Source organism: Anopheles darlingi, chromosome 3 (assembly GCF_943734745.1).
Source record: "Anopheles darlingi chromosome 3, idAnoDarlMG_H_01, whole genome shotgun sequence".
Classification (NCBI taxonomy): domain Eukaryota; kingdom Metazoa; phylum Arthropoda; class Insecta; order Diptera; family Culicidae; genus Anopheles; species Anopheles darlingi.
Genome location: NC_064875.1, coordinates 8,096,526 through 8,123,077, shown reverse-complemented (window position 1 = coordinate 8,123,077; position 26,552 = coordinate 8,096,526). Strand labels below are relative to the sequence as shown.

General features: G+C 50.3%; 3 protein-coding genes across 5 annotated transcripts in view; 1 reads left to right on the top strand and 2 right to left on the bottom strand.

Annotated features, from left to right (window-relative positions):
- Nucleotides 1–5,633, bottom strand: part of LOC125953988 (uncharacterized) — a 53,035-nt gene extending 47,402 nt beyond the window's left edge. The window contains exon 1 of one of the 2 annotated variants that reach the window (XM_049683908.1): nucleotides 5,308–5,633. The gene's annotated coding sequence lies outside the window, so the exon portion shown is untranslated. The remainder of the gene's footprint in view (nucleotides 1–5,307) is intronic. The other variant, XM_049683906.1, reaches the window with a different exon arrangement.
- Nucleotides 5,634–11,525: 5,892 nt separating this feature from the next.
- LOC125953964 (uncharacterized) lies at nucleotides 11,526–15,151 on the top strand. Its single transcript, XM_049683862.1, has 5 exons — nucleotides 11,526–11,621; nucleotides 11,694–11,797; nucleotides 11,876–11,947; nucleotides 13,593–14,435; nucleotides 14,508–15,151. The coding sequence occupies exons 1-5, from the start codon at nucleotides 11,531–11,533 to the stop codon at nucleotides 15,138–15,140; spliced, it is 1,743 nt and encodes a 580-aa protein (XP_049539819.1). The 5' UTR covers nucleotides 11,526–11,530; the 3' UTR covers nucleotides 15,141–15,151.
- Nucleotides 15,152–15,229: 78 nt separating this feature from the next.
- Nucleotides 15,230–26,242, bottom strand: LOC125953924 (uncharacterized). 2 transcript variants are annotated; one of them, XM_049683774.1, is made up of 8 exons: nucleotides 25,775–26,242; nucleotides 18,626–25,163; nucleotides 18,474–18,528; nucleotides 17,836–18,406; nucleotides 17,211–17,739; nucleotides 16,202–17,108; nucleotides 15,744–15,857; nucleotides 15,230–15,554 (listed from the first exon to the last, which is right to left on the bottom strand). In XM_049683774.1, exons 1-8 carry the CDS (start codon nucleotides 25,947–25,949, stop codon nucleotides 15,375–15,377), a joined length of 9,069 nt encoding a protein of 3,022 aa, XP_049539731.1. In that variant the 5' UTR covers nucleotides 25,950–26,242; the 3' UTR covers nucleotides 15,230–15,374. The 2 variants fall into 2 exon arrangements, with proteins under 2 accessions (XP_049539731.1, XP_049539732.1); XM_049683775.1 differs by having other exon boundaries at nucleotides 15,234–15,554; nucleotides 18,626–19,415.
- Nucleotides 26,243–26,552: the final 310 nt, after the last annotated feature.

Below are 26,552 nucleotides of genomic sequence, written 5' to 3'. Positions count from 1 at the left end.
GTTGCTCACCAGCCAGCCAGCCAGTCAGCCATAGCTAGCGAAATTTGCTGAAAATATCATAATTTAACATCCCGCAACAGCGGCACTTGGATGTGTTGTTGGGTGCGGGCGACTTGGTCCCTCTTTTTCTGTTGTTGTTGCCGAGAAGAGAAGCACTTTTCCATGGCGTTGTTTTGAAGTGACCCCTTCAAGCAGTCCGAGCGGCCGCGCGCGGACTTGTGGTTTGCGGTGGTCCTTTCCCCCTTGTTGTTGCGCAAAGCGCTGCTTTTGAAGGTCAATTATGGTGGTGGTGGAAAAGTGTGGCTCTACTGGAGTACGCTACCCGGAGGAAACCACCTCGACCTCGAGTGGGTGTTTGTCGGTTAGTGTCGGTCCACCGTTTTGCAGCAAGGTGGTGGAATGCAAGATGGCAAGTGCCCGCCACGTCCGAACCACGAGTGACCGCACGATCCGGACCTACTATCCGAGAGGAGAGGGGGTCCTTAGCACAAATGCAAATAGGAGCATAAATTGTACCGAGAGCAAGTGGCACAACGGAAAAGTGTTGACCGAAACGAAAAGTGTTATTGTGCAGCAACCCCGTTCGCGTTTGAAGCAGTAGAATCCTGCAGGACCCCTTCTGTGCAGGTGCTTGAGAAACTATTTCTTCCGTGCTGGTACTCCCCCTCACACCGGTCGGTGTCACTGTTCCGCAGGATTGGAGCAATATAGCAATAGGAAACTGCACGAAACAAATCATATCTAGTATGGTGAAGCCAAGGACAACGGACGGGAAGTATTTTCCAGCAGCAGACAAGGCAAGAGCCTCTACCGAACGCTCCAGCACCAGCAGATCCAGCCCCATTGTTTCCTGCCTCATTACGACAAGAGTTTCGCTGTCATGTTGCAGGCTTGAATGTCAAGTAGAGTTTCGTGTTTTCGTAGCACACCGAGCGCCATAATTAGAGAGTATCGAGTGCAAACCGCAGCAGCACTAGCAGCAGCAGCAGCAGTAGCAGCACATGATGTCCATGACGGTCCAAGTCGCACCAGGTTTTGCCGTGATCTCGCATCAAAATAGAGCCACTAGGATCAACTGTATCCGCGCGCGTGTGTGTTCCACGGTAATTAAATTCACCTGAATACAGTGTTACATCCGTCCCCGTCGTCGACTGTTGGGCTGAGGTTGTGAAGGAGAACCACCTTTTCTCCGATTAGCAACACCCCCACCTTCAGTAGCTACACTTTTCCGATTTCAGCGCTGCGCCCACGTGCTGGCTAGAAATGTGGAGGCGACCTACTCCTACCGACCATTCAAGGTACTCGAATTCACACCCAACACGCCGTCTTCTGCAGCTATTGCTTTAGTGGGTCGATGCCCGTCGAAAGTTTTCAATGGCTGACGCCGTCGGAGCGTAGGAGTCGAACTTGGGATCTTGGGAACTTGCGACGCCAAATGATCTGTAGGTGCAGCACACAGCGTGGTACGGCATTATGCTTCAACATTCAACGAGCGCTTGTACCTGGTGGTGTGCACAGTACCGGGAAACGTTACACCACATGCACAGTCAGGCGATCAGGTCAGGTCGAGGACCGAGAATGCCTTCCCCAGAATCTTGACTTCTTCCCTCGCCTGCGCGCCTTCCGTTGATGAACACACCGGCGCACACGTTTAGCGAGTGGGTTGTTCCTGCGAACGAGCAGCTGGTGCGTTAAATATTCTTTATACCTCGATGCGCCGCGATATCGCTAGATGTAAATTGAATTTAATCAGAGGCGGATTTGATTGCCATTAGCTGGAAAAGGTACTCGGTTCCACCAGAGATTCAATGAGCTGTGTAACAAAATGTTAAGTAGAATCGATGTGCATCTTAGTACCCATAGATGGTTAAAAATACTTGTGAACCGATTCTATGTATCCCATTATCCTGAAGTACCTTAAACAAAGTTTGGTGGTTGATAGGAAGCAGTTCAATGCAGTACCATATATTTAACAAAAAAATTTACCAAACCAATCATACACACACACACACAACTTCTTGCATTAGTGTATTCATCAATCAGTTCTAGAAATATTCGTTCAATAATGACAAGCTAGCTGAAACCGAGTGTATAGCCTTCATATCAAAGCACACTTTGCCGTGCTCTTAAAACGATGACCAGCAACACGATACGACACTAGCACTATAGTAGCCGCACAAACATCATCGCAGGAAACCATGGAAATGAGAGCCTGCACGCGGTGCGCCCCGTTTGCCACTCAATCGCCGCTCCACGAAATTGCCCGTAGGCCGACTCCATTTATCTTCATGTCGTGGGTGGTGGCATCCATCCTCGACCCCGGTACTTCACTACTAGCCTCACGGCCTCTTCTACTACTACTACTATTACTACTAGTCCGCGGGGCCTAAAGCAGGGGCAATGAATTATGAATGTTTATTGGGGATTTAACCAGTGGTGTAGCCCAGCACTACTAGCGGCACCGAGAATGCGCGCGCGAGAGAGAGAGAGAGAGTGGAACACTTATGGTAAGCCTGGCGTGTGGCCTAAATAATGTGTGCCACACCGTCCGCCCAAACAACAGTGGAGGCTTACAGCGTAATCTGCCATCCGGACGGACGGAAACAAACTATCTACGACGCCGCTGTATAAGAGATACACTTCCGGAGGCATTTACTCCCACGAGAAGGAGAAGGAGGAGAAGGAGGAGGCGTGGGGTGTTATTACATTTTTTGTTTGTTAATCCATCGCACGTCGCACATTCCTTCTCGCATCTCGGATGAACAGAAACCCCGAAATCCAGCAACCGACAAGCAGTGAAAGGTGACGGATTGCCAAAATGTGCCACCATATCCTTATGTGTGTTGTGTCCAGCATGCCATATATATATATATGTATATGTGTGGACCAACATGGAAGCCGCCAAATCACGTCCATCACGGTGACCTCACCTTTCCTCCCGGGGGGGCCCGGTGTTTGTTGGTTGCTCCTTTCCGATGTGAATCGAATTGACAATTTCGATTTTTATTCGATTTCAGCGCAACGAACCGGACCGTGGCCCAGACCGGAGAGAGAGAAAGAGAAAGAGAGAAAGATGGCCATTCCGACCCCGACCGGACCGGGACTCACACACACACACACACGCACACGCACACAGGGGCAACCCGTCCTAGGGTTCTGCTCAATAATTTTAATGAGTTTTCGTTCCGATTTCGTTTCGGTCGATCGGCACCGTGTCTCCTCGTTCCGTGTGTCCCATTCCGTTCGTCAATTTGTCATTCGTCGTCGGTTCCCCTCGCGGCGACGACCCCTGACCGCCGGCCATCGTTGGCATGAGCGCCAACAGCGGCCCCAAGGAACAGCGCAGGGGGAGAGGTGCTCGTCAGTGAGTCCTTTCGAGTTTCGAGAGCCTCGAAATCAGACACACAGCACACACGCACACGCACGAACTTCTTATGAGAAGAGTGGGAGTGGTGGGTGGGGGGGGGCAATGTGACACACACACACGCGCGCGCACGCGTTCCCTGCTAATCAGTTCGGCAATGGCGGTCTCGTGGCGCGCGTCGTTACGGTGTCTCTGTGTGAGTGTGTGGGGGGGAAATGAATCCTTTTCATAGTAGCCAGGCCAGCTACTACTACTACTGCTACTGCTACTGCTCTCTCTCTCTCTCTCTCTCTCTCTCTCTCTCTCTCTCTCTCTCTCTCTCTCTCTCTCTCTCTCTCTCTCTCTCTCTCTTTCTCGCTCTCTTTCTCTCTCTCTCTCTCTCTCTCTCTCTCTCTCTCTCTCTCTTCTTCGCCATTTCGCTCGCGAATCTCGGTGGTACTCGGCCGTGGTACCTATCTAAATCACGCTGGAATGGCGGATTTTTGGGAAGGTCGCGTGACCGCATGGGGTTCGGCAAACGCGCGTATTTGTGGAGCGCAAACGATGCCAAAGCGCATCCCTTTGGTTGAGAAAGCAAATTCCGGTTTGAGTTTTGCAAATGCAACAAACAGGCGAAGCGATTCCCCCTAGTAGGCGGGAAATGCTTCCGATGAGTGAAAAGTGCACCCTGTGTTAATTTTAAAGCTTACTTAGATGTACCTTTCATTCGTCACGAAACAAATGATTGTAGTAGCCTGTGATGATGATGAATGATCAAAGAGCAATTAATTACTTCCTTGATTTTCGTTTCATTTTTGCACCAACTCTGACCAACACTAACAGCCAGTTTGCTCCCTTAAGAATCCCCTTTTTGGGGGGATGCGATTGTCCAAGTTGACACGAAGCTCTCTCAGCTTCTACTAGTCTCTCTCTCTCTCTCTGTCTCCGGTTGCGAGTCACACATTCTCTCCTTCTCTCGGCACAAGTACAGGAAAAACGATTCTACGAATTCAGCTAAAATGGAGGAACTCACCTGTGCAGAATGAAGTTTACCAGGAGCAGCGGTCGCGGTTCTTTATCTTCTTTATCAGGCCTTTTGAAGCTGCGAATTCCTTCTTGTTTTCAGGCCTTCAGAATAGTGGTGGTGGCTGCTCCTGCATTCCTAGCAGAGATCCAGCACCGCCAAGCACACAAACACACTACGATACTGCACACAATCGCACATACACACACTCACACAGCAAAGCACATCATAGTAGCAGCCAGTATACTAGCTCGCGCTGGACTTTGACTGCACGCAGTATCTCTCTTTTGGAGGCGAATGTCGCTGAGACGCTCCCTCACCGCCACGGGGTCGGATCGTCGCCCCAAAAAATCACTTGCAATCGTGCAATTTTCCCGGGGGGCTTCTCACCATTATCAGGCTACGGGGCCGTGTTTAAAATTCCCAACTTTCCACCATTTTCTTCCTTTGCCTTTGATTTCCACAGACACACACACACAAAACCTCCACACACGCCGTACTCCACGACCCAGCTGCAAGGTGGTCCAGGTCGGTGAGCACAGTGTGTGGTGAGCGAACGACCAACCGCCTCCCCCTCCTGTCCCTCCTGTCCCTCCGCTCCTACCACGCGACCGTCGCGCCATCCTTTCGCGAGTAACAAATAAAAAGAAAAAAGGCGGAAAATGGTGGCAGGAAAAATCGATAGAACCCGATGTGCGGTGCTAGCTACACGGCAAAAAGTGTAACCGCTGGTTTCACACGAGTTTTCACACGAGTTTTTCACAATTTTCCTCCCTCCTTTTTCGCGAGGACTAACTTGATATAATCACCGATTGCTGTTCATGCCTTCCATTGTTCCCACTGTTGTCACAGCACTGTGCCACAACACACACACACACACTCGTCGTTTCATCGTAGCAACCACTGGCAGTAGGTATCACGGTGTCTTCTAGGCGCTTACCTCAGTCCCCGTCGTCCCGGTGCTGGCTCATAGGCTGCTTCGACGGTTGGCAACACAAAAATCTAAATCATTTTCATCCCACAATTCACACTGACCAAAAGCTGGAGCTGCTGCTGCTGCTGCTGCACACCTCGCCTACTGGGTAGACCGCCAGTCCCACCACACAACACGCTCCTCCTGCTGTCGGTGGCGGTGGCGCGCCCTCCCCCCGTGTGCACTCTGTGTCTCCTCGGTGGGGTTGCGCTAGTTCTGCATGCCTTTTTTGCGGTGCTCCTACACCAACAACTCTCGCTCTCACAACGCTGTGGACCAAACGCCTAGACCGCGTCGCGGGTTGCAACTGCGAGCGAAGCGAAACCGGACCATAAAACCAACCCCGAATCGAACCGTCGTTGTCGTCGTCGTGGTCGTCGCCGTCGCGGCACTTTTCCTGCGCTCCTGCAATTAGCAGCGAAAATGAGAGCCGGTGAGCTCGGTGAGCAAAAGAAGCGAAGATGAGATGCCAAAGTGCTCTCGCAGTGCCAGCGGGTGGCGTCACGATGCGCATGTCCTTACGCACCCACACCCCCCACCCAGAATAGCACCAACACAGTTATAGAAGGCACAAACACACGTAGGCAGACATGTACTCTACGCAAATACACTTTCACCCCTAACACGCACACACACACACACAGACATGACTCTCTCGCGCGCGTGCTATCCTTTCGCTCGCGCTCGCATTTCCCACACCGCCGTCGCTGGTTTTCCGATTTTCCTCCCTTCCATCCTCTCGCTCTTCCTCCGCCACGGTGCTTCCGGTGGCATATTTACGCGTCTGCATCATCGTGGCGGGTGGGCCGCACGACCAGGGGAGGCGGGGTGGCGTAGAACAGGACCTATTCGTACGGCGCGTTCCGTGTGGTTGTGTGAGTTATTGAATGAAAATGCAAAATTCATCAGCGTGTGTAGGCCTCCGACGCGGCCGCCAGCCAGCCAGCGATGGAGAAGCACAACGACGATGACGGCGACGATGACGGCGACGACGATGATGATGGTGATGATGATGATGGTGGTGGTGGTGATGATGGAAATCCATCCGCTTTTGAGAGGGATTTTCTCGTAAAATTTCCACTCCACTCGCTTCGGTGGGTCTCACCGATGCGATCTAGGTGATAGAAGCTCGAGGTAACGAGGTAGGTAGGTAGGTTGTAAGGTAGCGAGGGGAAGCTCGACGAAATTATGAACGAAAAGAGAACGAGAGAGATATAGATGAGATGAGAAAACAGGGAGATGAGGCGAAAGAACGGGCAAGCAAAGTGCATGCGGCGCGCGCGGTGGTGCAATTAAATTCCGATGCCCTGACCCTCTGGTGGGTAGAGGGTGGAGGGTGGAGAGGTAGCTGCAGTGGCTGAAGGTAGAGAGTAGAGGAAGCTGGCATTTTTATTACTTTCGCGATTAGCGTTTGCCAAAATGCGAGACCTTTCAGTTCGGTGCGATTTTGCGTAACGCTCCTCCCCGAGGAAAGGCAGCAATAGAAGCTTGAGATAAAGGCGACACGAGCACTCCCTCCATTCGGCAGAACTGCCTGCGGGAAAACTTATAGTTTCCCAATTTTCATTGTCCTCCAGAATCCCGTTTTAATGTGCAAGAAGAAGAAGAAAAACGCACTTTCGGCAGTCGCGCGCTAGTTGTGCACTTCATTTTGCTGCAGTTCTTCTCCTTCTCGCCGCAGAAACTACGAATCCGATGCAACCCTTGGTTGACCTCATTTCAAGTTATTGCATTTCGTGGCGCGCGGTGGAGGGTTGGGGGGGGGGGGTGGATAGGGGCTTCCACTTCTCGCGTATAGAGACAATGCATCTCACACTTTTCCGGGTTTTCCGGTTAGGTTGGGCTGCCTTGTGGAACTTGCGAAACTTGTTAAACCATCAATAAAGATGGATGATTGGGTTTTGACGTTATTTTTAAATGTATAACTCTCTCTCTCACACACACACACACTTCCAAAAGCTGTCAAACTTCCAGCGCCTCCTAGTAAGGGATTCGGAAATGAATTCCCGTGGTGTCAAACCTCGAGACCGGCGCGGGAACCGAAATCAATCTCGCAGCAACTCAAACTCAATTATTTTTAATCATCCAGCAGGAGCAACGAGCAAGCAGCCCGCTGTGCTTCGCTTCTCCGCCCCACCGCGGGCTGCAGCGTCATCAGCGTAAGGATGCAATTCTTCATGCTGCATTGCGCCGCCCCACCACCGACCGTCTGGCACGCCGGGTCGGGAGTCGGTGCATCGGTGCATCCGGCCGTAACCGGGCGTTCTAACGTAGCGTTGCGTGAAACGATCGATTTTACGGCGATACACAACACAACTCCGGGACACTATGTACGTCCTGCCCAAAACGCCTACAACCGGTCCCCTCCCTTTACACCTTCCTCCAGTCCGGCTGCCTGACAACCTTCCCCCCCTCCCCAACGCAAATCCGAGGAGGCCATCCAGGACGTCCCGAGCTGTGTGTTTGTATGTGCGTCAGTGTTTGTCGTCGTCGTCGTCGTCGTCGGCGTAGAATGAACGCAAACAGACATCCATATACCCAGAGCCATGAGCAAGGGTGTTGTGGATGTCTACGCACGTCCTCCACCTACGCTGGAGTGCGTACGTAACGGTTCGTAACGCCACCTCCGAAGTGCAAACTGCAGTTGGCAGGCAGCGGGACGCAATCCTCAGCACTTTTTGCTGCTGTTGTTAATAGTAAAAAAAAAACAGACGGCTGTGTGTATGGCCACAGACACAAACGACGTAGGGTGTGAGCAATTTTTGTGAAGTTTTTTTTTTGCTTCATTCCATTTTCCCGCTTTTCCTCCCAATGGCCGCCGCTTTTGGGTTTTCTCCTGTGGTGGTGTTCTAGGTATGTGAATTCACTCACAAATACACACGTTATAACGCGCGCGCCGTTCAGCAGTCGCTCGCTGTGTCGCTCGTTTTACTCACACGGCACGAAAAGGGTGGCGGCGGCGGGATGGCACGAGGTCTTCAGGAGGAGCGCAGTTCCTGTCCTAGCAACGCGGAGCTCAGCACAGAGTTACTCATTTTCGTGAGTTAAATCAAGCAGCCTGCTCGGAAAATGTTTGCCCAGAATGTGCTGTTTGCTCTCGTGGCCGCTCTGCTATTAAAGTCGTGGTTTATCTCGCGTTTCGTGTGTTGGGGGAAAACACGGGAAAATGGTTGAAAAACCTACTTGGATACATTAGCTGCTGATTAGCACAGATGCAGTGGATACTACTAACATGCTATGGTTACTCAGATCCCTCGAGAAATCCTGCCATCAAGCGCCCTCTGCTGGATATAGCTGTGCACTACGTTAGGTTTAAACATTTAACTGCTCCTGAGGTTCGGTTCGGAGAAAAGTTTAATGCATTTTTCTTCTTCCAAAACTGAAACGCGTTCGAATAATTTAACGGGAATATGTCGGTTGAAGAAAGAACACAAAAATTCTAATATATTTATTTCGCACAACATTAAAAAACGGATCCACGTCACATGCACAGCTGCCTGTAAAGATTTGAACCAAAACCTGCGCAAGGTATCGATAAAAAAAAAAAAAGGAATAGAGAAATGAAGCTCCCACAAACCACTTACACCATCTGTGGCTGATTTGAAGCGGCACCTTACAAGACGGTTTCATTCGGGGAAACGTTTCGTCGTCGACCCCTTCGTCTAAAAATAGCTCTCCGCGACTACGTTCTTATCAGCCCGATAATAGCGTCAATCAGAGCGATCCGATAGGCTGTTGGCGCAAGGTGCACCCGAACCCCAACCACAAGCACAAGCAACGACGTCATGCTGCCGCGTGCGCACCTTAGCTATAGTTTTGTTTTCACATTTTAAAGACCTATAATAACTAGAATATTTTAAACTAGTTAAAGGCAATTAATTATAATGAGCTCAGCTGCATAAAATGAGGAGGCTGGTCCATAAAATACTAAACAAACCATGTGTGTGCACAGGGACTAATTTGCATATCACTCTTCGCTCATCAAGAGTTTGCAGTGGTCTCGAAACTACGGTGCGCCAGATACTGTCTCCGGTGAGGTGCATTGAGAGGTTTGAATGTGGGCGGGCTGCGCCATGCGCTAGTGGTTGAAAGGCCAGCGCAGCCTGCCCCGGGGATTTGAAGCGAGTCTGATGGCCGAGTGCCGGGCGCATGCTTTCAAACTAGCAGACCGCTTCGTACGGGCCACATAGAGGGAATCGTATGCCGGAGGAGAACTTTTGCAAATGCTGTAGTTGGCGAGGCCACTCCAAACACGATAAGAAGTGCAGTTAATAGTGCATCGGTTGCAACTGCAGTCGGCAGGGGTGCACTACGCGACTGCGCTATCAGTTCAGTGCAATCGTCCATCACATCGTCGCGGGCATCGTGGCTGCCACAACTAGACAGCGTGGGTTCGCGCAATGATAGTGAGAAGAGATTCGCAATGTTTTTTTATGATTGTATTCGAATCCAAACTCTCACAAAAGGCATCGCCGCGTTCCCTATGGTCGAAGATCTTGTATGGGATTAAAAAGAAGTACCCAATCCTTCTTTAACCCCTAACCTCAGACCCTCAATCCTATACTCTAGCTCCCGGCCAGCTACACAAAACAATCGAAAGCGAGAGCTTCCAAATACACCTCAATTAACCGGCGCGGGATCGAGGGCCGGGCAATCGAGATGCGGCAAGATTGGGACCGATGCATAGCACCCCTTACAGCCATCTACCTCCCCGCGCCACTTCCCTGGGCGCTGAGAAAAAAAAATCACGGCCAACCTGCCAAAAAGATAAAAACCAAACCCGGAGTTAATCGGTATGGTCTCGAATACCGAATGAACGAAAAAACCGCTAGACGTCGGTACGTTCGAGACCACAGCGAATCGATAAAACCGGCAGTCGGAACTCGATCACCTTCCCAGGACCCGCCACCGGTCCCCATCTTATCGGTAAGGCGAAGATCTATTTTGTTCCCCGATTTGCTCTATTTTGCCCCCGTTTGTCGATTGTGTCCGGCAGGAAGGAAGTGAGGTGGGAACCGATAGGTCTCCTCAATCATCTGACGCACTGACCAACACCCTTGGCCAACCTCGCCTCACACAATCGCTTATGAATGGGGTTGTAGAATGGTCGTTTTATTGCGCCCTTATCGATGGCGATGGCCGAAATCTATCGCCTACCTTCCCTTCCCCCGAAAACGTTGATAAGACGCGTCACTGCGTTAACTGCGTGACCGCTCCCGTGTCGATGGAGATGTTTTTCGGGAGGGTTAAATAGTTGTCTTCAGCTAGAGCAACAAGATGGTACTCTCAGTGTATGCCAACCGAATAGAGCGTCACACGCAACAGTAGTCCTGTAGTGTGCGGAATTTCCGGATGTACCTCCAGGAAAACTTGTTGCTCCCGGCCCTTTGCCCAAAGCATAAATCTCTACGGCAGTAATGTGGTCCCGCGGCTGTAGCATTGCAGAGGGAAGCCAGCGTCACGCTCGAGGCTCGAACACGTCCACACGGCACCACGAGTCATGCTTCATAAATCGTCGCTCATAACTGCTGCTGCTGCTGCTGCTGCTGCTGCTGCTGCTACTGCTGCTGTTGCTGTTGAGGCGTCGTGAGATTCGATAATGCGTCGAAAACGTGTGAAAGTGCCCCGGAACGCGCGATCGAGCATACATGATTTACACCCCACCGCACGTGGCTGTTCTGCCGCATTCTGGCGCTACGACCATATGGTTTTTTGGTGTAAACATGGCCTCGTCTTGGTCGGAGTCCAAATCTCAGCTAGCTTCGGCTGTGCTACCGGCGAAAAGCCGGCAAACCCAGGACCTAATAGCAAAAACAGAAACGGCATGGCTTTGACTAGCACTCTTAGCAAGCCTTAGCCTGGGCCTTAGCAAAAGGAGCGTATAGCAAGGGAAACTATAGGCGACCGTTTCCCTTGGCAACCCGATGCTACGTTTGCTCCGGGGATCCCTTAGCTGCGAGGAATGCGATTGTTTGGTATGTTTCGTCGAACCCATCGTCGGCATCGGCGGCGTCGGTCTTTAGTCTGCTGAGAACCTTTTGCCAAGACAGAACCCTAAACGGAGTGTTGTTCAACCGCCTTTTGGCAGTGGCAGTATTTTCTAAATTGTTTGTCTTCTAAATTGCACGTTTTCGAAGCTAATTTTTTTTTCTACCAAGTCGACCATCGAAAAAGAGCTCGCCTAAAAAGTATGGCCAAGAAGGGAGGAGTACAGCAGCTGCAGACCGAAATCAGTTCGGATGATGAGTTTGAAAAGTTCCTAGAACGCGACGGGCTGCTCGGTAGGAGTCTCCACTGGTCTCAGTGGCAGCAGGAGGTTGATCTTAACTCGATTTGTTTGCTTTCGTGCACAGTAATGGACGTGTACACGGAGTGGTGCGGTCCGTGCGTTGGCATGATTGGTAGTTTGAAGAAAATCAAGCTGGAACTCGGCGGTGACAACCTGCAGCTGGCCATCGTACGTAGAGTTGATCCGGCTTTTTCGCGGTTTAGAGAACGGTCATTCAATCACGGTTCCACCCCCCTATTTTCGCAGTGTAAATCGGACGAGATCAGTGCGCTGAAACGGTTCCGGAACAAAAGTGAACCCACCTGGCTGTTTGCCTCGGTAAGTTGATTCAAATCTATTACACCCAGGGACCGTTAGCAGCCAAGGCATACTGAAATCTCGTGCATCAATCGGACCATCCGGACCATCTTTAATATGGTGAGATCGCGTATTGTCCGGGACGCGAATTCGGAAATAAATGTTCCACCAAACCGAGGCCTCGCGGTGCGCCCATTCAAAGCTATCAAATCGCGTGCCAACAGGTCATTTGTGCATGCATGCCCTCGGCATCAACTTGACTAGAGCACAGCCGACCGACAGACCGAAACACAACTCATCGGGGTTCGATGTGGCCATCGTGCCAGCAGCTTGGCAGTCGATGAGAGTCGCAGTAATTCAATCGGCCTAGTAACCGACCAAGGAAGGATGCAGCAGCAGCAGCAGGAAAGATGTCAACCAACCGTATCGTTTTCCTCCTCCTGTGCTAAACTGTTGCTCCTTGGAACCGTTTTAATGATGAAAAATGGGCCACAAGCACCGATCCGCGACCGAATGACAAGTTTGCCAACTACACGAAATGTCCTTCCAGTAGGTGAAGGTAGTAGCGTAAGAAATGGGGCCTTACGGTAGCACGCTATCAGCCATGCTGCAGTGTCTATGCCGCTTGAATATCTACCAAAGCAACAAAAAAACTCCCAACAGTCCCTGGTACAGAAGAACAAATTAACATCACTCCAAACCACTATTACATGGCCTTCTACGTCCGTTACTTAATAGTCGATGTAACCGAATCCTAGCAGACTGGCGAGTCTAATTTTAGCACGATCAAAAGTCCGAAGGCCACCATAGCGCCGTTTGAAGCGATGTGCCGATTCCCGGCGCACCGTTATGCAAACGGAGAAAATTGCAAAAAGTTGCAATTTAATCATAACACGCGAACAACACACTGGATCCACGGATTGGATGGTTGCGATGGTCCGGTAGATGGATGAAGGGTGTGGGAGTGACTTGAGCCTAGAGTAATTATCCGGATCGATTATCGATCAACCGCAAGGGGTCGAAACCGGTTTTTTGCTCCTTCGCTTCTTTTGCCTTTTGCCAAATCAAACGCGCAGTAGTAGCGAAGCTAGTCAGCCATTACAGGAGAATATTAACAAGCTATCAATAAACCTCCTTCCCCATCCGGTGCTGGGGTTTGTAGTATGCTGCTCCTCCTTCGCTATGTCCACGCTGGTTCTGGTGCCCAGCGGAAGAAAGTAAATATTTTGCTGCCCCAAATATTGGTACCATCGCGACTCGGTTCCGCGATTTACGATGGAATCCATAAACAGACGTTTCGCGATTCGCGACAAGACGTATACGGACCCCCCGCACACACGTGACATATCCCGTCAAGTCGGTCTCGCTGTGCAAACCAATAAAATTAAATGAATTTGTTAGCCCTTTCGCGATTCGACCACCGGACCCACCGGAGGGTCGGTCGGTCAGATCGTAAACATCGGCTCGGAAGGACCGCGGACTGACGTGATGTCATCACCGGGTGGGGAGTGGTTTATTTCATTCCGCTCCATCATATGGCAGGAATGTTCCGCTGGAATGTTTTATGTTTTATCTCTAGGTCGTGGAGGACGGTTCGGTCTGGTTTCTCATGTATTTTTGGGGTTTTTGTCTCTCTCTCTCTTTCTCTCTCTTCCCTGCAATACAGCATGGCAAGATCGTAAACCTCATGTTCGGCACGAACGTCCCGAAGCTGATCAATCTGATTACGGAGGAGCTCGATCTGGAGCTGAAGTGCCGGGCGGGCGAGGTGGAGCGGACATATTACGAGTTATGGGAGCTAACACCGGACGAGCAGCAACGCGAGGATGTGCGGCAGGAACGGGAAGAAGAGGTAGCCCGCATCGAACGAGAAGCGGCCGCGAAGAAACGCCTCGACTACATCACGCACGTGACGGATGAAATAATGGCCAACATACCGGACATGGGCTGTACGCTCTTCATGCCGCACGTACACAAGGACGTGTTCAAGAAGCTGCACGATCACGCCGAGAAGCACGATCTACACCTGAAGGAAAAACGGCTGGTGCACCTGAACCCGAAGATGCTGGAGGTACTGCACTTTGAGTGCGAGAACCGGCTGGCGGACGATGTGTTCGAGCAGATCTACTACAAGGACATACAGGCGTACGTGTGGAAGCTGAACGAGGGTGAGACGCGACCGCCCGAAGAGGTGATCGGTGCGTTCGTAAAGATCATCACCGAACCGGTCGAGGTGCTGGATGCGGACGGTAACGTCGAGAAGGTGATCCCGCGAATGATCGAACCGCTGGAAATGCAGTACATCGAGGGGACGTGGCGCATGGTGGCCAAGTTGCCACCGCAGAAAAGTGGCAGCTCGATCGCGACGACCACCTCGTCCGATTCGTCGCAGAACGTGTCGAAAGAAACGTTCGACGAGGACGCGTGCCCGCGCCTGATCATCCCAGGGGTCTGGACACCGACCAATCGACGTGCCAATGCGGCCCTCATCTATCTACTCTTTCGGCATGTAAGCTATCTCCCACGGTAGGTTGCCAACATCCCTCATCTAATCTACCTTCTCTATCCTGCTACGGTTTAGCTAACGGAACACTTTCTGCCACCGGATCCGGTACCGGAACCACCGCACATCTGCATGGTGTTCGATGCGTACAAGAAGCGGGACGTCCTGGAGGTAGCCATGAACGACAAGTACAAAACGCAGGTCATGGCGTTCGGGTACTTTAGCACTGGTGATCCCAAGACGGCCGAGCTGATCGCCAAGACAACGGAACGGTACGTTACCAAGAAACCGAACGTCAACGATAAGCTGATCATGAAGGTTTCGAAAGCGACGAGCCATGCGATGCTGGCACTGACCGCGATGGGACCGTGCTACGTCAGCCAGAATGCGGTCGAGGGGCAGGAGGAATGTGCCGCGCTCTTCCCACCGAACTACAACTTTGTCGAGGAGGAGAACGAAACGGGTGAGGTCGAGAAGAAGAAGCACAAGAAGAAACGACGCGGCAAGAAGGGTGACAGCTCCTCGACGTCCACCGTCGATTCAGCCGTCTCAACGACACCGTCCGCCGAGCCCGGTGCCGATGGACAGAGTGAGCTGACCACCATCGGGGAAGGTTCGACGGGCGAGGAAGGTGAAACGACGTCTTCGTCACAGAATTCGCCGGAAAAAACGGGCGGTGATACGGAGGATGGTGCCACTGGTGCCCATTAGGTACCGGAGAAACTGCCGTATGTAGCTTCTATGTCATCAAGAATATGTGGCGCCATTGGCGGACCAAGTAACCATGGCCAAGCGTCGTATCAAAAGGAACCAGAGGACACTTTATTTCTTTTCATTGCATTTGCAGCACCACACGCACACACAGGCACACCGTGGTGGGGGTGACTGGTAACGGTGGAATGATAAAACGTGGACTTATATCGAGGTGCGTTAGTGTGTCCCCGATCAAACGCGCATCCCACGGATACGAACGAAACCTGCTTGGTAGCCGATCGCGTAGTAGTAGAACGAGGAACTGTTTGGGTTGAAGGAGACCTGTGTTGTGCGCGTGACGGAGTACTTGTCGACGGCGGCCCGCCGTAACACCTTCACCTGCAGGCTTTTGGTATCCGATCGGTCCCGGACCTATACGGCGACGAAATGAAACGTACGGTTGGTCAAATCCACAAAAAAGTGTTGTTTGTTATCTGTACAGCACGGCGTTTATGATAGAATGTGTGATGTTGTTTGGAAATTAATACAGTAGCGAAACCTCTAATGGGCGATCCCGCGTTATGGAGCTTGATAAGCGATAAACGTAATCGAAGTACTTACTCGATCGGTATCCGAGAACAGCATGCCACAATGCTCGGCGTACGCTTCGTAGGTTGACAAGTCTACCTCGTCATCGTCTTCGCTCAAACGAACTGTTGTAGTCGATGTAAGCATCTGGAAAACAAAATACGGTAAAATAATCAGTTCCATTATGCCAAGTAGGATTCCTCTTTTTATTGCTTTTCAGTATCCCATTCCAGCGCTCTCCATTTAGCACAGAGGATAAGCGAAACCGGATGCAGAGAACAACAGCAACAACACGACAAAGCCGTGGGTTCGAATCCCGCTCAAGACTTCTTTCTATTTGAATGCAAAACGAGTTCCCCCCTCTACTTTCCGCTGCTGCATGCAAAAACCACAACGTACGCATTGTTGTCGAGATATAAAAAACGATATTTTTTTCTTTTCTTGTCAATTCTAAAAAACAATATTTCGATCACCATCATGTCGCGGCTTACCTGGATAACTTTTCGCTCGTGAACATGGTAAACGAAGGGCATGGGCCGGTGAGAGAGCACATCTCCACCATCGGTACTGACCACATTGATGCCAAGCCAATCGTTCGGGGACAGATCGGTCGCTTCAGCAGCAAAGGGTAGAACCGGGAACAACCGGTATCCGATTTCGCGCGGCTGATGCACGGTCAGTGCGCAACGGTCGAGCGCAAAGATATCATCGAACACCATCATCAGCACGGGAAAGTGGGTCATCCAGCGGGCGGCCGAGCAACGGCTGCGGATTGACAACGAGCTCACCTCGGGCGGCAGATGCTGACCCGACCGTAGATCATACACCTTTAGTCGCCGATCACTATTACCGACCACCAGGTACCGGGAATCTTCATCGTAATGCAAATCGAGTGCGGTAATGGCACCACTGCACGAGTGCAGGAATTTGTGAGTGGGTAACAGGGTCGGAGTGCCTCCTTTTACGCCGCTTAACAGCGAAGAACGCGATTGAAGATTCCACACGGCCACGACTCCGTTCGAAAATCCAGCAGCAAAGACAGCATGTCCACGGGCACGGGACCAAACCATCTTCAGGGTGGCATGCCCGGTGTAATCGACCGTTGGTGACTGGCGGGGTATGGTGAGCGTAAGCGACAGCCGTAACACCGGCTGTAGATTCAAGATACGTGGTGCGCTAGACTCCGAAGGCTGCACCAAGGCACGGGGTAGTGAAAACACATACACATCACCATCCGAACCGGTTGCAGCCAGTAACCCCAACCGATCGATACTGTCTCCATTCGAGCGATCGTTGTAGCAACCACTAGGACAGAAAGCTAGCTGGAAGATTGGCCCGAAATCACACGCGATGGCGAACGTGAGCTGCGGGGCTTTCATTGGCACAGGTTTTAGTAGGCTGTGAAAGATCGACAAAAGGAAACGTAAACGTCAATCCAGGCTCTTTACGAGGTAGCTTGATACTTCAACTTAGTGGTTGGCTTAGGAGGTGGTTACTTACAGGGTGTTAAGGAGTGGACCGGTGTTCCAGATTTGAATCAAACATTTACGCTGAGGACGTGCCGCTAGTTGCTCACCGTTGTAGCATTCGTCGTAGCTCGATTTGCACGCAATGGCTAGTATCTGATCGGGCGGAGACTGTGACTGGTTTCGCGGCTGCTCTTCGCACGGCACCGGTAGCCAAGCCATGGCCGTTACCGGACCACCACAATAGAACAGCGATTCCTGGCAACCGAGCGGTTTGCTTTGGAAGATTTGCAATCGTTCCCAGCCATCACTAAGACTGTCATTGTACCGCTCGTCGTACGTTTTTACCTCCCGAAAGCGGTACCGCATCGATCGAGTACTACGGGGCAGATACTCTTTGACAGCCTGCTGCGACACGATGCGGAGTTCCGTATGCGGTTTCAAATGTTCGAACAGTAACCGCACCGCGAACATTGCTCGATGAAACTGGCGCGTCAACTTGATGCAGGTTTGCGAAAAGTCGGCCTTCTGCGATTTGTACTCGTAAGCTTCGTCAAGTATCACTGAGGGTGAGATAAATGTAGATTGCGATTAGCAACGGTGGATCCACTCACTCTGATTTTCCCACATTCCCGTATCCTAATTCAAGCGTAACTTACTTTCTTTGTACACTTCCAGCTCGTCCTTATCTCCCAATAGACTGTCATCGATATCCATTGAGTCGTTTACTGTCGATGTTTTAGATAATGGGGTTGCCGCCTTCCTAGACGCTGGTGTTGCTCTTCCTTTGCCACGTTTGCTTAGGTTTGCAATAGCTATCCTTGCCCGTTTCGATCGCTGTGAATAGGAATCATCAGCATCCGTTGCGGTCCCACTGCCACTGTCATCCGTGGTTTCACTTCCATCCGTCTGACCAACAAAGCCATCACTATCGCTTGCACTACCTCCGGCCTCTTCCAGCTCCTTCGGGTGTTGTCGTTGGATGTGCTTACGAATTCGTTCCCGTCGCGGTGATTGCTGGCAGCAGATGGCACATTCGAAGAACGTATCGGCATTGGATTCCGCCCCGACCCAGCATTTACTGTGGTGGCTCTCCAACTCCTCCTCAGTGTTAGCGGTAAAGGTACATTTGGTGTACATACACTTCGCTGCGCCCTTGAACTTAATCTGTGTCGCCCATAGTTTCCTCGTCCCCGGACTGATCATGCCAGGGCTAATACTTATCAGGAGCTACGGAAAAGAGAAGATATACTTACAGACAACAGGATTTCAACTCCCATGCCTAAGCCAAACTTACTTCCTTCGGTGTGCTAGTCGTTTCCTGGACAATCTTTTTAATTTTCTCTTCCGCACTGAAAAAAGATAAAACCGGAGAATACAGATATGTGGTGCTGAGCTTTTTTACCGTTCACTGGCAATGGGCACTGTGTGCCCGCTTTGTCTACCTACCAGGCAACGGATTGTCTTTTCTGTCGGCCGCTAGCAGTCTGTTCAACGATCAACGGTGCCACTTCCTTCACCTGTGACTGTTGTTCCCTAGCGTCCTCCAACCGCTGCTGAGTCTTCAACACTTGGCAATGGTGTGCTAGATGGACCGGCATACTGATGGGCAACATAAGCCGATCACAGTGCTCGCACCTGATCTTCTTCGCCGCCAACTGCTCCTGGGGTACTCCACAGCGGCTAATGTGTGAGGCCATACCCATGTAGGACTTCTTTCGATCGCCGCACTGCTCACAGATCAGCTCTGTGCGCTTGAACTGCTTCATGAATCGCTGCAACAGCATCGCTGCCACACTGAGATCATTCAACGCGAGCTCGTCATCGACACCGACACGATACGTTAGCCCGTTGTGCAGATTGAAATGCTCATCCCAGTTTTTTGTCGGAATAGTCTTGCTACAACGACCACATTCGTAGGTCGATCGTTGATCCGCCTCTGTTGAAGATGCTGCTGCTTTCGCCTCGCCATTTGCTTTGTTAACTGTCACCGTTTGGCTTGCTGTTCCTTCTGCTATTGATGCGTTCCTCTCTTCTTCCTCTTTGGCCTTCAATTCTCGTAACTCAGCAGCTGATTTCCTTCCCCGCTTCTTCGGCACAGCTTGAACTGGTGGCGTTACGCCGGGTAATACATGCGTTGTGTGTACGTTGACTATCTCCAAGACGCGTTCCACCAACGGTTGTCCTTTCACGGGAGCTTCAGTTGGATTCCCCACTTCGCTGATCACAAACTGTTCATCTGGATTGAGAGTTTTAGAAGTGTGGGAAGTGGAAGTAGTAGAAGAGGTAGTAGCGCTAGGAGCAGTTACATTATTGTCTGGACTAGTTAAACGGGGCGTCATGGAAACTTGAATCTTCAGTCCTGCACTGCGGACTACATCGAGCAGACTGCTGCCGCACTTCCCCAGAGTTTTTGATTGACGCTTTTTACGCAAAATTTTTTTGCGATTCTTGACACTCCCCCTTGACGGGTTGCCATCGTCGCTATCGGATGAACCATTAAGGTCATCGTGGTCAATCTTCGAATTACGATCATTGCTGCTGCTCCTACTTCTGCTCCCACAACTACTGCTGCTACTAATGCTACGGATTCGGCTGCCTGTTCTCCGCTGCTCTCTGCTTCTTCCCCTTCTTTTCCCTTTTTCCAACAAAGATTCTCGCGAGCTCTTAGTATCTCCTTTCTCCTTTTTCGGTTCGATTACTGCCGCTCCATCAATGATTTTACTGCTGCTCTTAGACTCATCCTTAGGCGTATTGGAAACTTCGCGTTTCCGGGTGGATCTACCCCTTTTAGGCGTGGACTCATGTGACGGTGGTTGGCGAGGCCTTAGTTTACGTGCTGGCATAAGGATTTCGTCGTCCATCAGCGCTTCTTTAGTAACCGAATCATTTCGACGCCGCTTTCTTTTACCAGCGACTCCGGCCGATTTTTCTGGGACGGAGTGACTGCGCACATCTTTGGTTTGCGATAAATCTTCAACAACCGTATCCTCAAAGTTAGAGAATCCCGGAGAAGAGCAATCGGATACAACCTCATCCACGGCCTCTTTGGATATGCTAAACGGTGATATTATGCTCGATGGGGGAGTTTTCTTGGATTGCCTAGATGAACAATCCAAATCTTGCGATTGGTCGGCACCCTGATCTTGGCCTACATTAGTAAAATCATCGTTGGAAAAATCACAAGCCGGTACGGCGATTTCTAGTGTTTGATGAATAGCCACTTCAGGAGCATCTATCAAATCTGTCACCAGATGTGTGCTTTTCGACGCAAGGGGCTGTAAAGTCACCTCTTCGCTGGGTTCAGCAGAAAATGATCGTGTAGGTTCCACTCGATCAACACTGCTGGATTCAGCAATCCGTTGACTATCTTCTATCTGAATTGGATCAGAAGCCGGAGGAGGTATCATTTCGTTTGCATACGGTTTGGGTTCTGGTTCAGGAACACAATCGGGTTCAGCAGGTTTTGAAATTTCTTCTAAAATTGAATCTGAGTGTTGAGCTACCGGAGTAGATATTAATTCCTCAGAAACCATAACTTCTAATTCGTTGGCAGTGTCTGGCTTCGGGATGCTACACAGAATCACAGACGGCTGCTCATTTGTTGGCACATTTGGATTCCTTGATATCGATTGTGGACTTTCCTTAGCCTCTGTGTCTTCCGGTTGTGATTCTAGGCGAGAGTCTACAGTGAGGTTCTGTTCAACCTTTTGGATCAAAGCATATGTTCGATCAATGTTCGGTTTAGCCTCCGGTGCCAACTCTGTACTTATTCCCTGGATGACCGTTTCATGTGATGCCTCTGTCTTTACCAGTTGCCTGCAAGTAGCGGGCATTTCGCGTTCTGGATCCCTGACGAATGGTTTAAGGATCTCACTAACTAGCTCTACGTCCATATCGTCTTGCACCTCATCATCCGCATCAACATCTTCGTCGTTTTTGATCAAATTGGAGGAAGTATGGGGTTTCTCTTTGGCCAAGAAAGTAGCTCTTGCGCGTTCTCGGATGTACCTTTCCAATGGGGTGCGTTGCAGCTGTTCTGCTTCACTCTCGTCACTCGTGCCCAAGTTCGTAATCCCGTACACTTGTTTCTCCCTCTCGACCAATTCGCCTATCAACGAATCGTAGTTCACGTGTCGCAGCAGTAGTTCCACAAACCCATCTCGCCGCCTTTTACTGCTAGACTGCTTTTGCACCTTTTTACTACTACCTTCATTAATCCGACTGGTACAGGGTATTTCGGCTTCGGGTGTGTACGGTAACACGCTACTTGGAGGAATTTTCTCTGGTGTAGTATTGGTCGAGACGTTATTGCTGCTGCTACTACCTCTGCTCTCATCAAAATTGCCCTCCTTTCTGGCATTTTCAAAATCCAATATAGCATCCACAGCCGTGTACTCCTGCTGTTCCGTATCCGATCCAGCACGCTCGGTATCCTCGATCAAATCGTTGGCCCCGGGTACTAAGCTAGTAGGTGCCTCCTTAACGATGACTTTGTTCGTGTGCAATTCTTCTGGTTGCTGTAGCGGCTGAGGTAAACATGTCCCAGTAACAACTGAAGTATTCGTCTGGTGAGCAATGGTTGCTTCACTTGGCGGAGCTGGGATCACAAGGGTTTTTTCTCCACCTAAGGGAATTATAATGGGAGCATTTTGAATATCTATCACAGTTGAATTTTGAGCATTTGCGTCGGTCAATTTCTTGTCCTGAGACACTAATGTAGCATTCTCCATAGCAATTCGTGTCCCCGTAGAACTGATGTCAATCAATCTATGACCTGTCTCAGATTCATCGATTGTTTCCCCTGCATCACTTCCAGCATCTAGCATTTCATCGATCGACTCATCATCGCTCTCCGATTCACTCGTCATCTGCTCTTCTGTCGCCGGAATTGCCACCATCTGCTCTACCACACGATCGATGAAACGTATCTTGGCATCCACTTTGGCGTTCTCCCATTCGATCATCTTATCAGAGTATCCATAGAATTCGTTGTCTGAATTTTTACTATCCGGAGCTGCCGTGCTAATGCTGAATGGTTTAACCTCCGGTGTTCCAGTCGCGGCTTTCGCCTCCAGTGTAATATGGTCTTTCAATTTAACATATTCCTTTCGACCGTCTACAGTCGACACGCTAATGTAGGGAGTTCCGGTGTTTGCAGTGCTACGAGATTTATTCGTTGCGGAGTTTGAATAGCAACGACCGTAACGAGGAACTGGTAGTTGCAGTTGCTTTTTCGGAGATCCCGCCTTTTGAGCTTCACTGCTCACTGACGCCTCTGGTACCTTCTCGCCTCTGTCGTGCAAGTTCTTCAAAGCTTTCTTTCGTACCATATCACGGATCGCCTCCGAGCAGCCCTTCAAGGACTGCTGTTCGTAATCACCCGGTTCATCAACGTTGAAGGAAGATGTACATTCCATCGGTTGCTCTGTTTCGCCGATGTAGCTTCTATCGATCACAATTCGTGGCACGCTAGGTTGAGGCATACTGATAGGTGCCGATTCCGTTTTAGCTAAACCTGGTCGATGAAGAACCAATATCTTAGGGTACATTTCACTTGCCGCTCCAGGATAAGAATGTGGCACGATTAGCTTGCGTCCACTACCACTGGCCATCGGCACAACATCGTTCAGGCGTTGGTGCGGCGTTGATGTGGTCGAGAATGGGATATGCATTAAACGAAAATCGGGTGACACAAGAAAAGGCAGCGAAGAACCAGCCCTAATCAGATTCGAATTGACAACTTGAGGATTAGTAGTGGGCGATGGAAGAGAGCGTGGTGGAAATGGAGCGAATGCACTGGGGCTGATTTCAGGAGAACCCGGAACACCACCTGCTGCTCCGCAGCCACTCGAATCGGAGCTGGTCGGTTGTGATAATTTCGTTGTAGTGAAGTTAATCGTAGGCAGAATGATTTGTGAAATGATGCGCAGCTTCTGTTCATTCGAAGGGGTCGAAGATGTGTTTGCCGAAGTGGCGAGTACTGTTGTTTGAGATTGAATTGCCGTTGGAGTTGTAATAGTGGGTGGGATAATTTTAATATTTGATTCCTCTAATCCCTCAGATTTGTTAGTGCAGGTGGAGAGCAGGTCCGGAGAGCTATTGATTACGTTCGATGATGCATTTGAAATAACGTCAGATTCGACGATGCTTTTCTGCACGATACCACTACTCGTACTTGGCTTGACACCTCCTTTGGTTAAACATTGCATAAACAATTGCTTTTGCGAAGGAGTTAGGTAACGGATCTTTCGAATTTGTTTACTTGCACTGGGTAGGCTACTAATGGTGGTTGTTTCGTTTTTGACCGTTCTTTCCGCAACAACCTTCTGTTCCAAAGTACATGATGGTACTGGTATGCCTAACGATCCCACAGATCCAGTTAAATCTCTTTTTGATGCTGATTCTATCATAGAAGGCACATTGGACGATACAACAGAGCAGCCGGCAGACGTTGAACTTCCGCTGGTTTCAACAGATAACCCTGCCAACGGAAGAACTGTTTGATTGGGTACTTCATTATGCAAAATCGGAAGCGCTTTCTTGGCACTCGACTTATCCAACACTGCATCGTTGATATTATCAGTAACGATACGCGTATTCGTTCTACTCGCCGCTGGTTTCGTTGCCGGCTTTCCAATGACCCGCTTGGTGGCTGAAGTCTGTACTAAACTGTTTTTCAGTTTGTTAGCCAACTCGGGAGGGAGAAGCTTTCCCAGGCTGAATGTTCTTTTAATCGTTTTACTACCGGAAGTTGGTGTACTGGTGGTATTGCTGGCGACGATCGGTGAGTCTTGTGCCACAATAGCCGGCTTTTTGGCGGGCGAGATGTTTTTGGTCGTCTCTTCCGGTGGCCGATTGCAATCATTCGATGAAACTGTGTCAAACGGCAGCCCTGGCTGGTTGATGGTTCCGCAGGTCGTATGTAGTGCAAGAAGATGAGAATTGTTCTCTTTGCCTGGGTGCATAGCCACTGCAGTTTCGTTCAGACTTCCGATCGCCCCGCTGACATTCTCTATTTTTGATAGATCTATTTGACTATCTAACAATAAATTATTTGCAGTTGGGTCGTCCTGTGCCAAATCGGCAGGAGTTGCCGTCTCACTTTCTACTATTCTAGTGCCATCTTGGATGGGTTCGCTTCTAGCGTGTGATGCAACTACGGGATCTACAGTTTCTTCCTGACGCGTATCAATCGCAGTCACCTGTACTTGGTTAACTACTGCCTCATTCGTTACTGGATTCTGTTGTGTTTGAAGCGATGCCAACGCACCTTCTTCCGGTGCTTCTTTCGCTTCTTCACTAATTTTAAGAGCCACTTCAATTATTGGTAATGATCCGTGTCGCTGTGAATAATCAGTAACTTCCGGTGCGGTATCTTTCGAGGGGTCAATCTTTTTTGTAACCGTATTCGGTGGTTTTCCCGCAGTGGCGAGCGAAACTTTTGGCTTTACGCGACGAAATGCGACCGGTTTTGGTTGCGTTGGTGCAGCCGAAGCTGAAGCACTCTCGATATCGATCTTTTTTAATGCTTCGCTTTGCGAACTTTCCGATCGCAAAGAAGACGTTTGTTTAGCGGTTTCTTCTCCTTCAGACTTAGCGGTGGAGGTGATAGGTGCCGGTGATGGTTTCTTGGCCAACTTTTTAGCCACCACGATGGGAACCACTTTTTTCCTTCGAAACAGCCCGGCACTAGCGCCAGCCGCCTGCGGTGGTTTCGCTGTAGAGCCTGCATCGTCGTCGTTGGACAGCTCGGTATGATGCGCCAGTGTTTCGCGAGATGGTGGATTAGCTGTGGCCGGATTTTGTTCACCGGACGTAATGAACGATGTGGGAGCTGTGGTAGCGGAAGCAGGGATGGTTGGGGCACTGTCGGAAACAACAGTAGCAATAGTAGTTGCCGCAGTAACAGCGGCTGCAGCAGGAGCAGGAGCAGTAGCAGTAGCAGCAGCAGCAGCAGCAAAGGAAATACGCCTAGCGTTTCTCGCTGTGGATTGACGAGAGAAAGACGTGAATGAAACATTCGGTGGTTGCTGATTCATTGCCGAGATTGACCACACAAAAAATCAATGTCAATGGCAAACTGCGATTCGCCAATCAGGTGGAGCATAACGAAATAAAAAAATAAATTACGAAACTCACATTCACTGCCGGCGAAACACCGGCGCAGATAAGAAGGCACGGAACGAAAACACGTGGATTCTCAAACTGCTCTTCTTGACAGCACAGAGCGTGTGCAAGTCCAACGAAACACTTTCAATACTTGGTGCCACCTTCACAACAGGAAGTTTCAGCAGCCCACTTAACTCGGCATAAAAGAAGAATAATTTTTCATAGATTCGAACTCTTGATCAGTTAAGTACCGTACTGTGTGTCTGCCAAGTGTGCTACAAGCGTGCAACCCAAAACCCTCAGTAAAACGGCGTGAAAAGTCACGGTTCTTGACAGTGCTAAAAATAGAACACGGAATTTCCATGTGGCACATAACGGAGCGTAACGCACCGCAGGCGAAGACGAAAAGCCAATTACAAAACTGCTGCAACCAACTGATAATTCCGGAACACACGCACTTGATCACTCGGCGACTCGGCCAATTACCTGTGGATACCGAAGCCAGCAGCTGACTCTGCAAACTCGCTCCCATCTTGGCCGGATCGATGCGAATCGTGCGAACGATGTTCTTCTGCGGGACCGTCCTCACTTGCGGTGGCGCCATGGTTGTTAGTTGTCCCGCCTCCGTCGGCGGATTCTTGGACCTTGCCGATTGATCCATTTACAGGGCTTTAATCGGTGTAATTTGCACGCACTGCACTGCGATTACTCGCGAACCATTAATGAGCTTGCAAAGAGTGACGCGTTTCAGGCGGGCCCCTCGCGAGGGCCGCTGACCTTTAGAACACACTTCGCGAGCGAATAGAGCGATGGCAAAGGCAATGCCTGCAACTACGGCAAAGGGCAGCTTGCAGGCCGACCGGTGATGATGCAAAACGGGGTTCTAGCTCGTCATGCGTGTGGAAAAACGCGAAAATTTATTCTCCACTTTTCCACCAACTTTTCTTCTTTCTTTTCTTTCTTTTTGTTTTGGAATTTTGACAACAGTGCTGCGTGCCGTGAGTGAAGAATGCGGGGGGTAGGGCATTCATTCATGATTTGCGCCGGTTTCACATCGCGTGGATGACACTGCATCGATATGAAGTGGCGACCCCCGGGACCATCCTCTTCAAGTGAACGACGACGACTCAGTCCGTAAAGTCTTCTTAGGCCTTCCGGATGGATAGAGAGGGCGTGGAAAGCTCAAATCACGATGGTGCGACGGTACCGACATTGAGCGGTGTAAGTAAGCATCAATTTCACGATCACTGCATCATGCAATGAG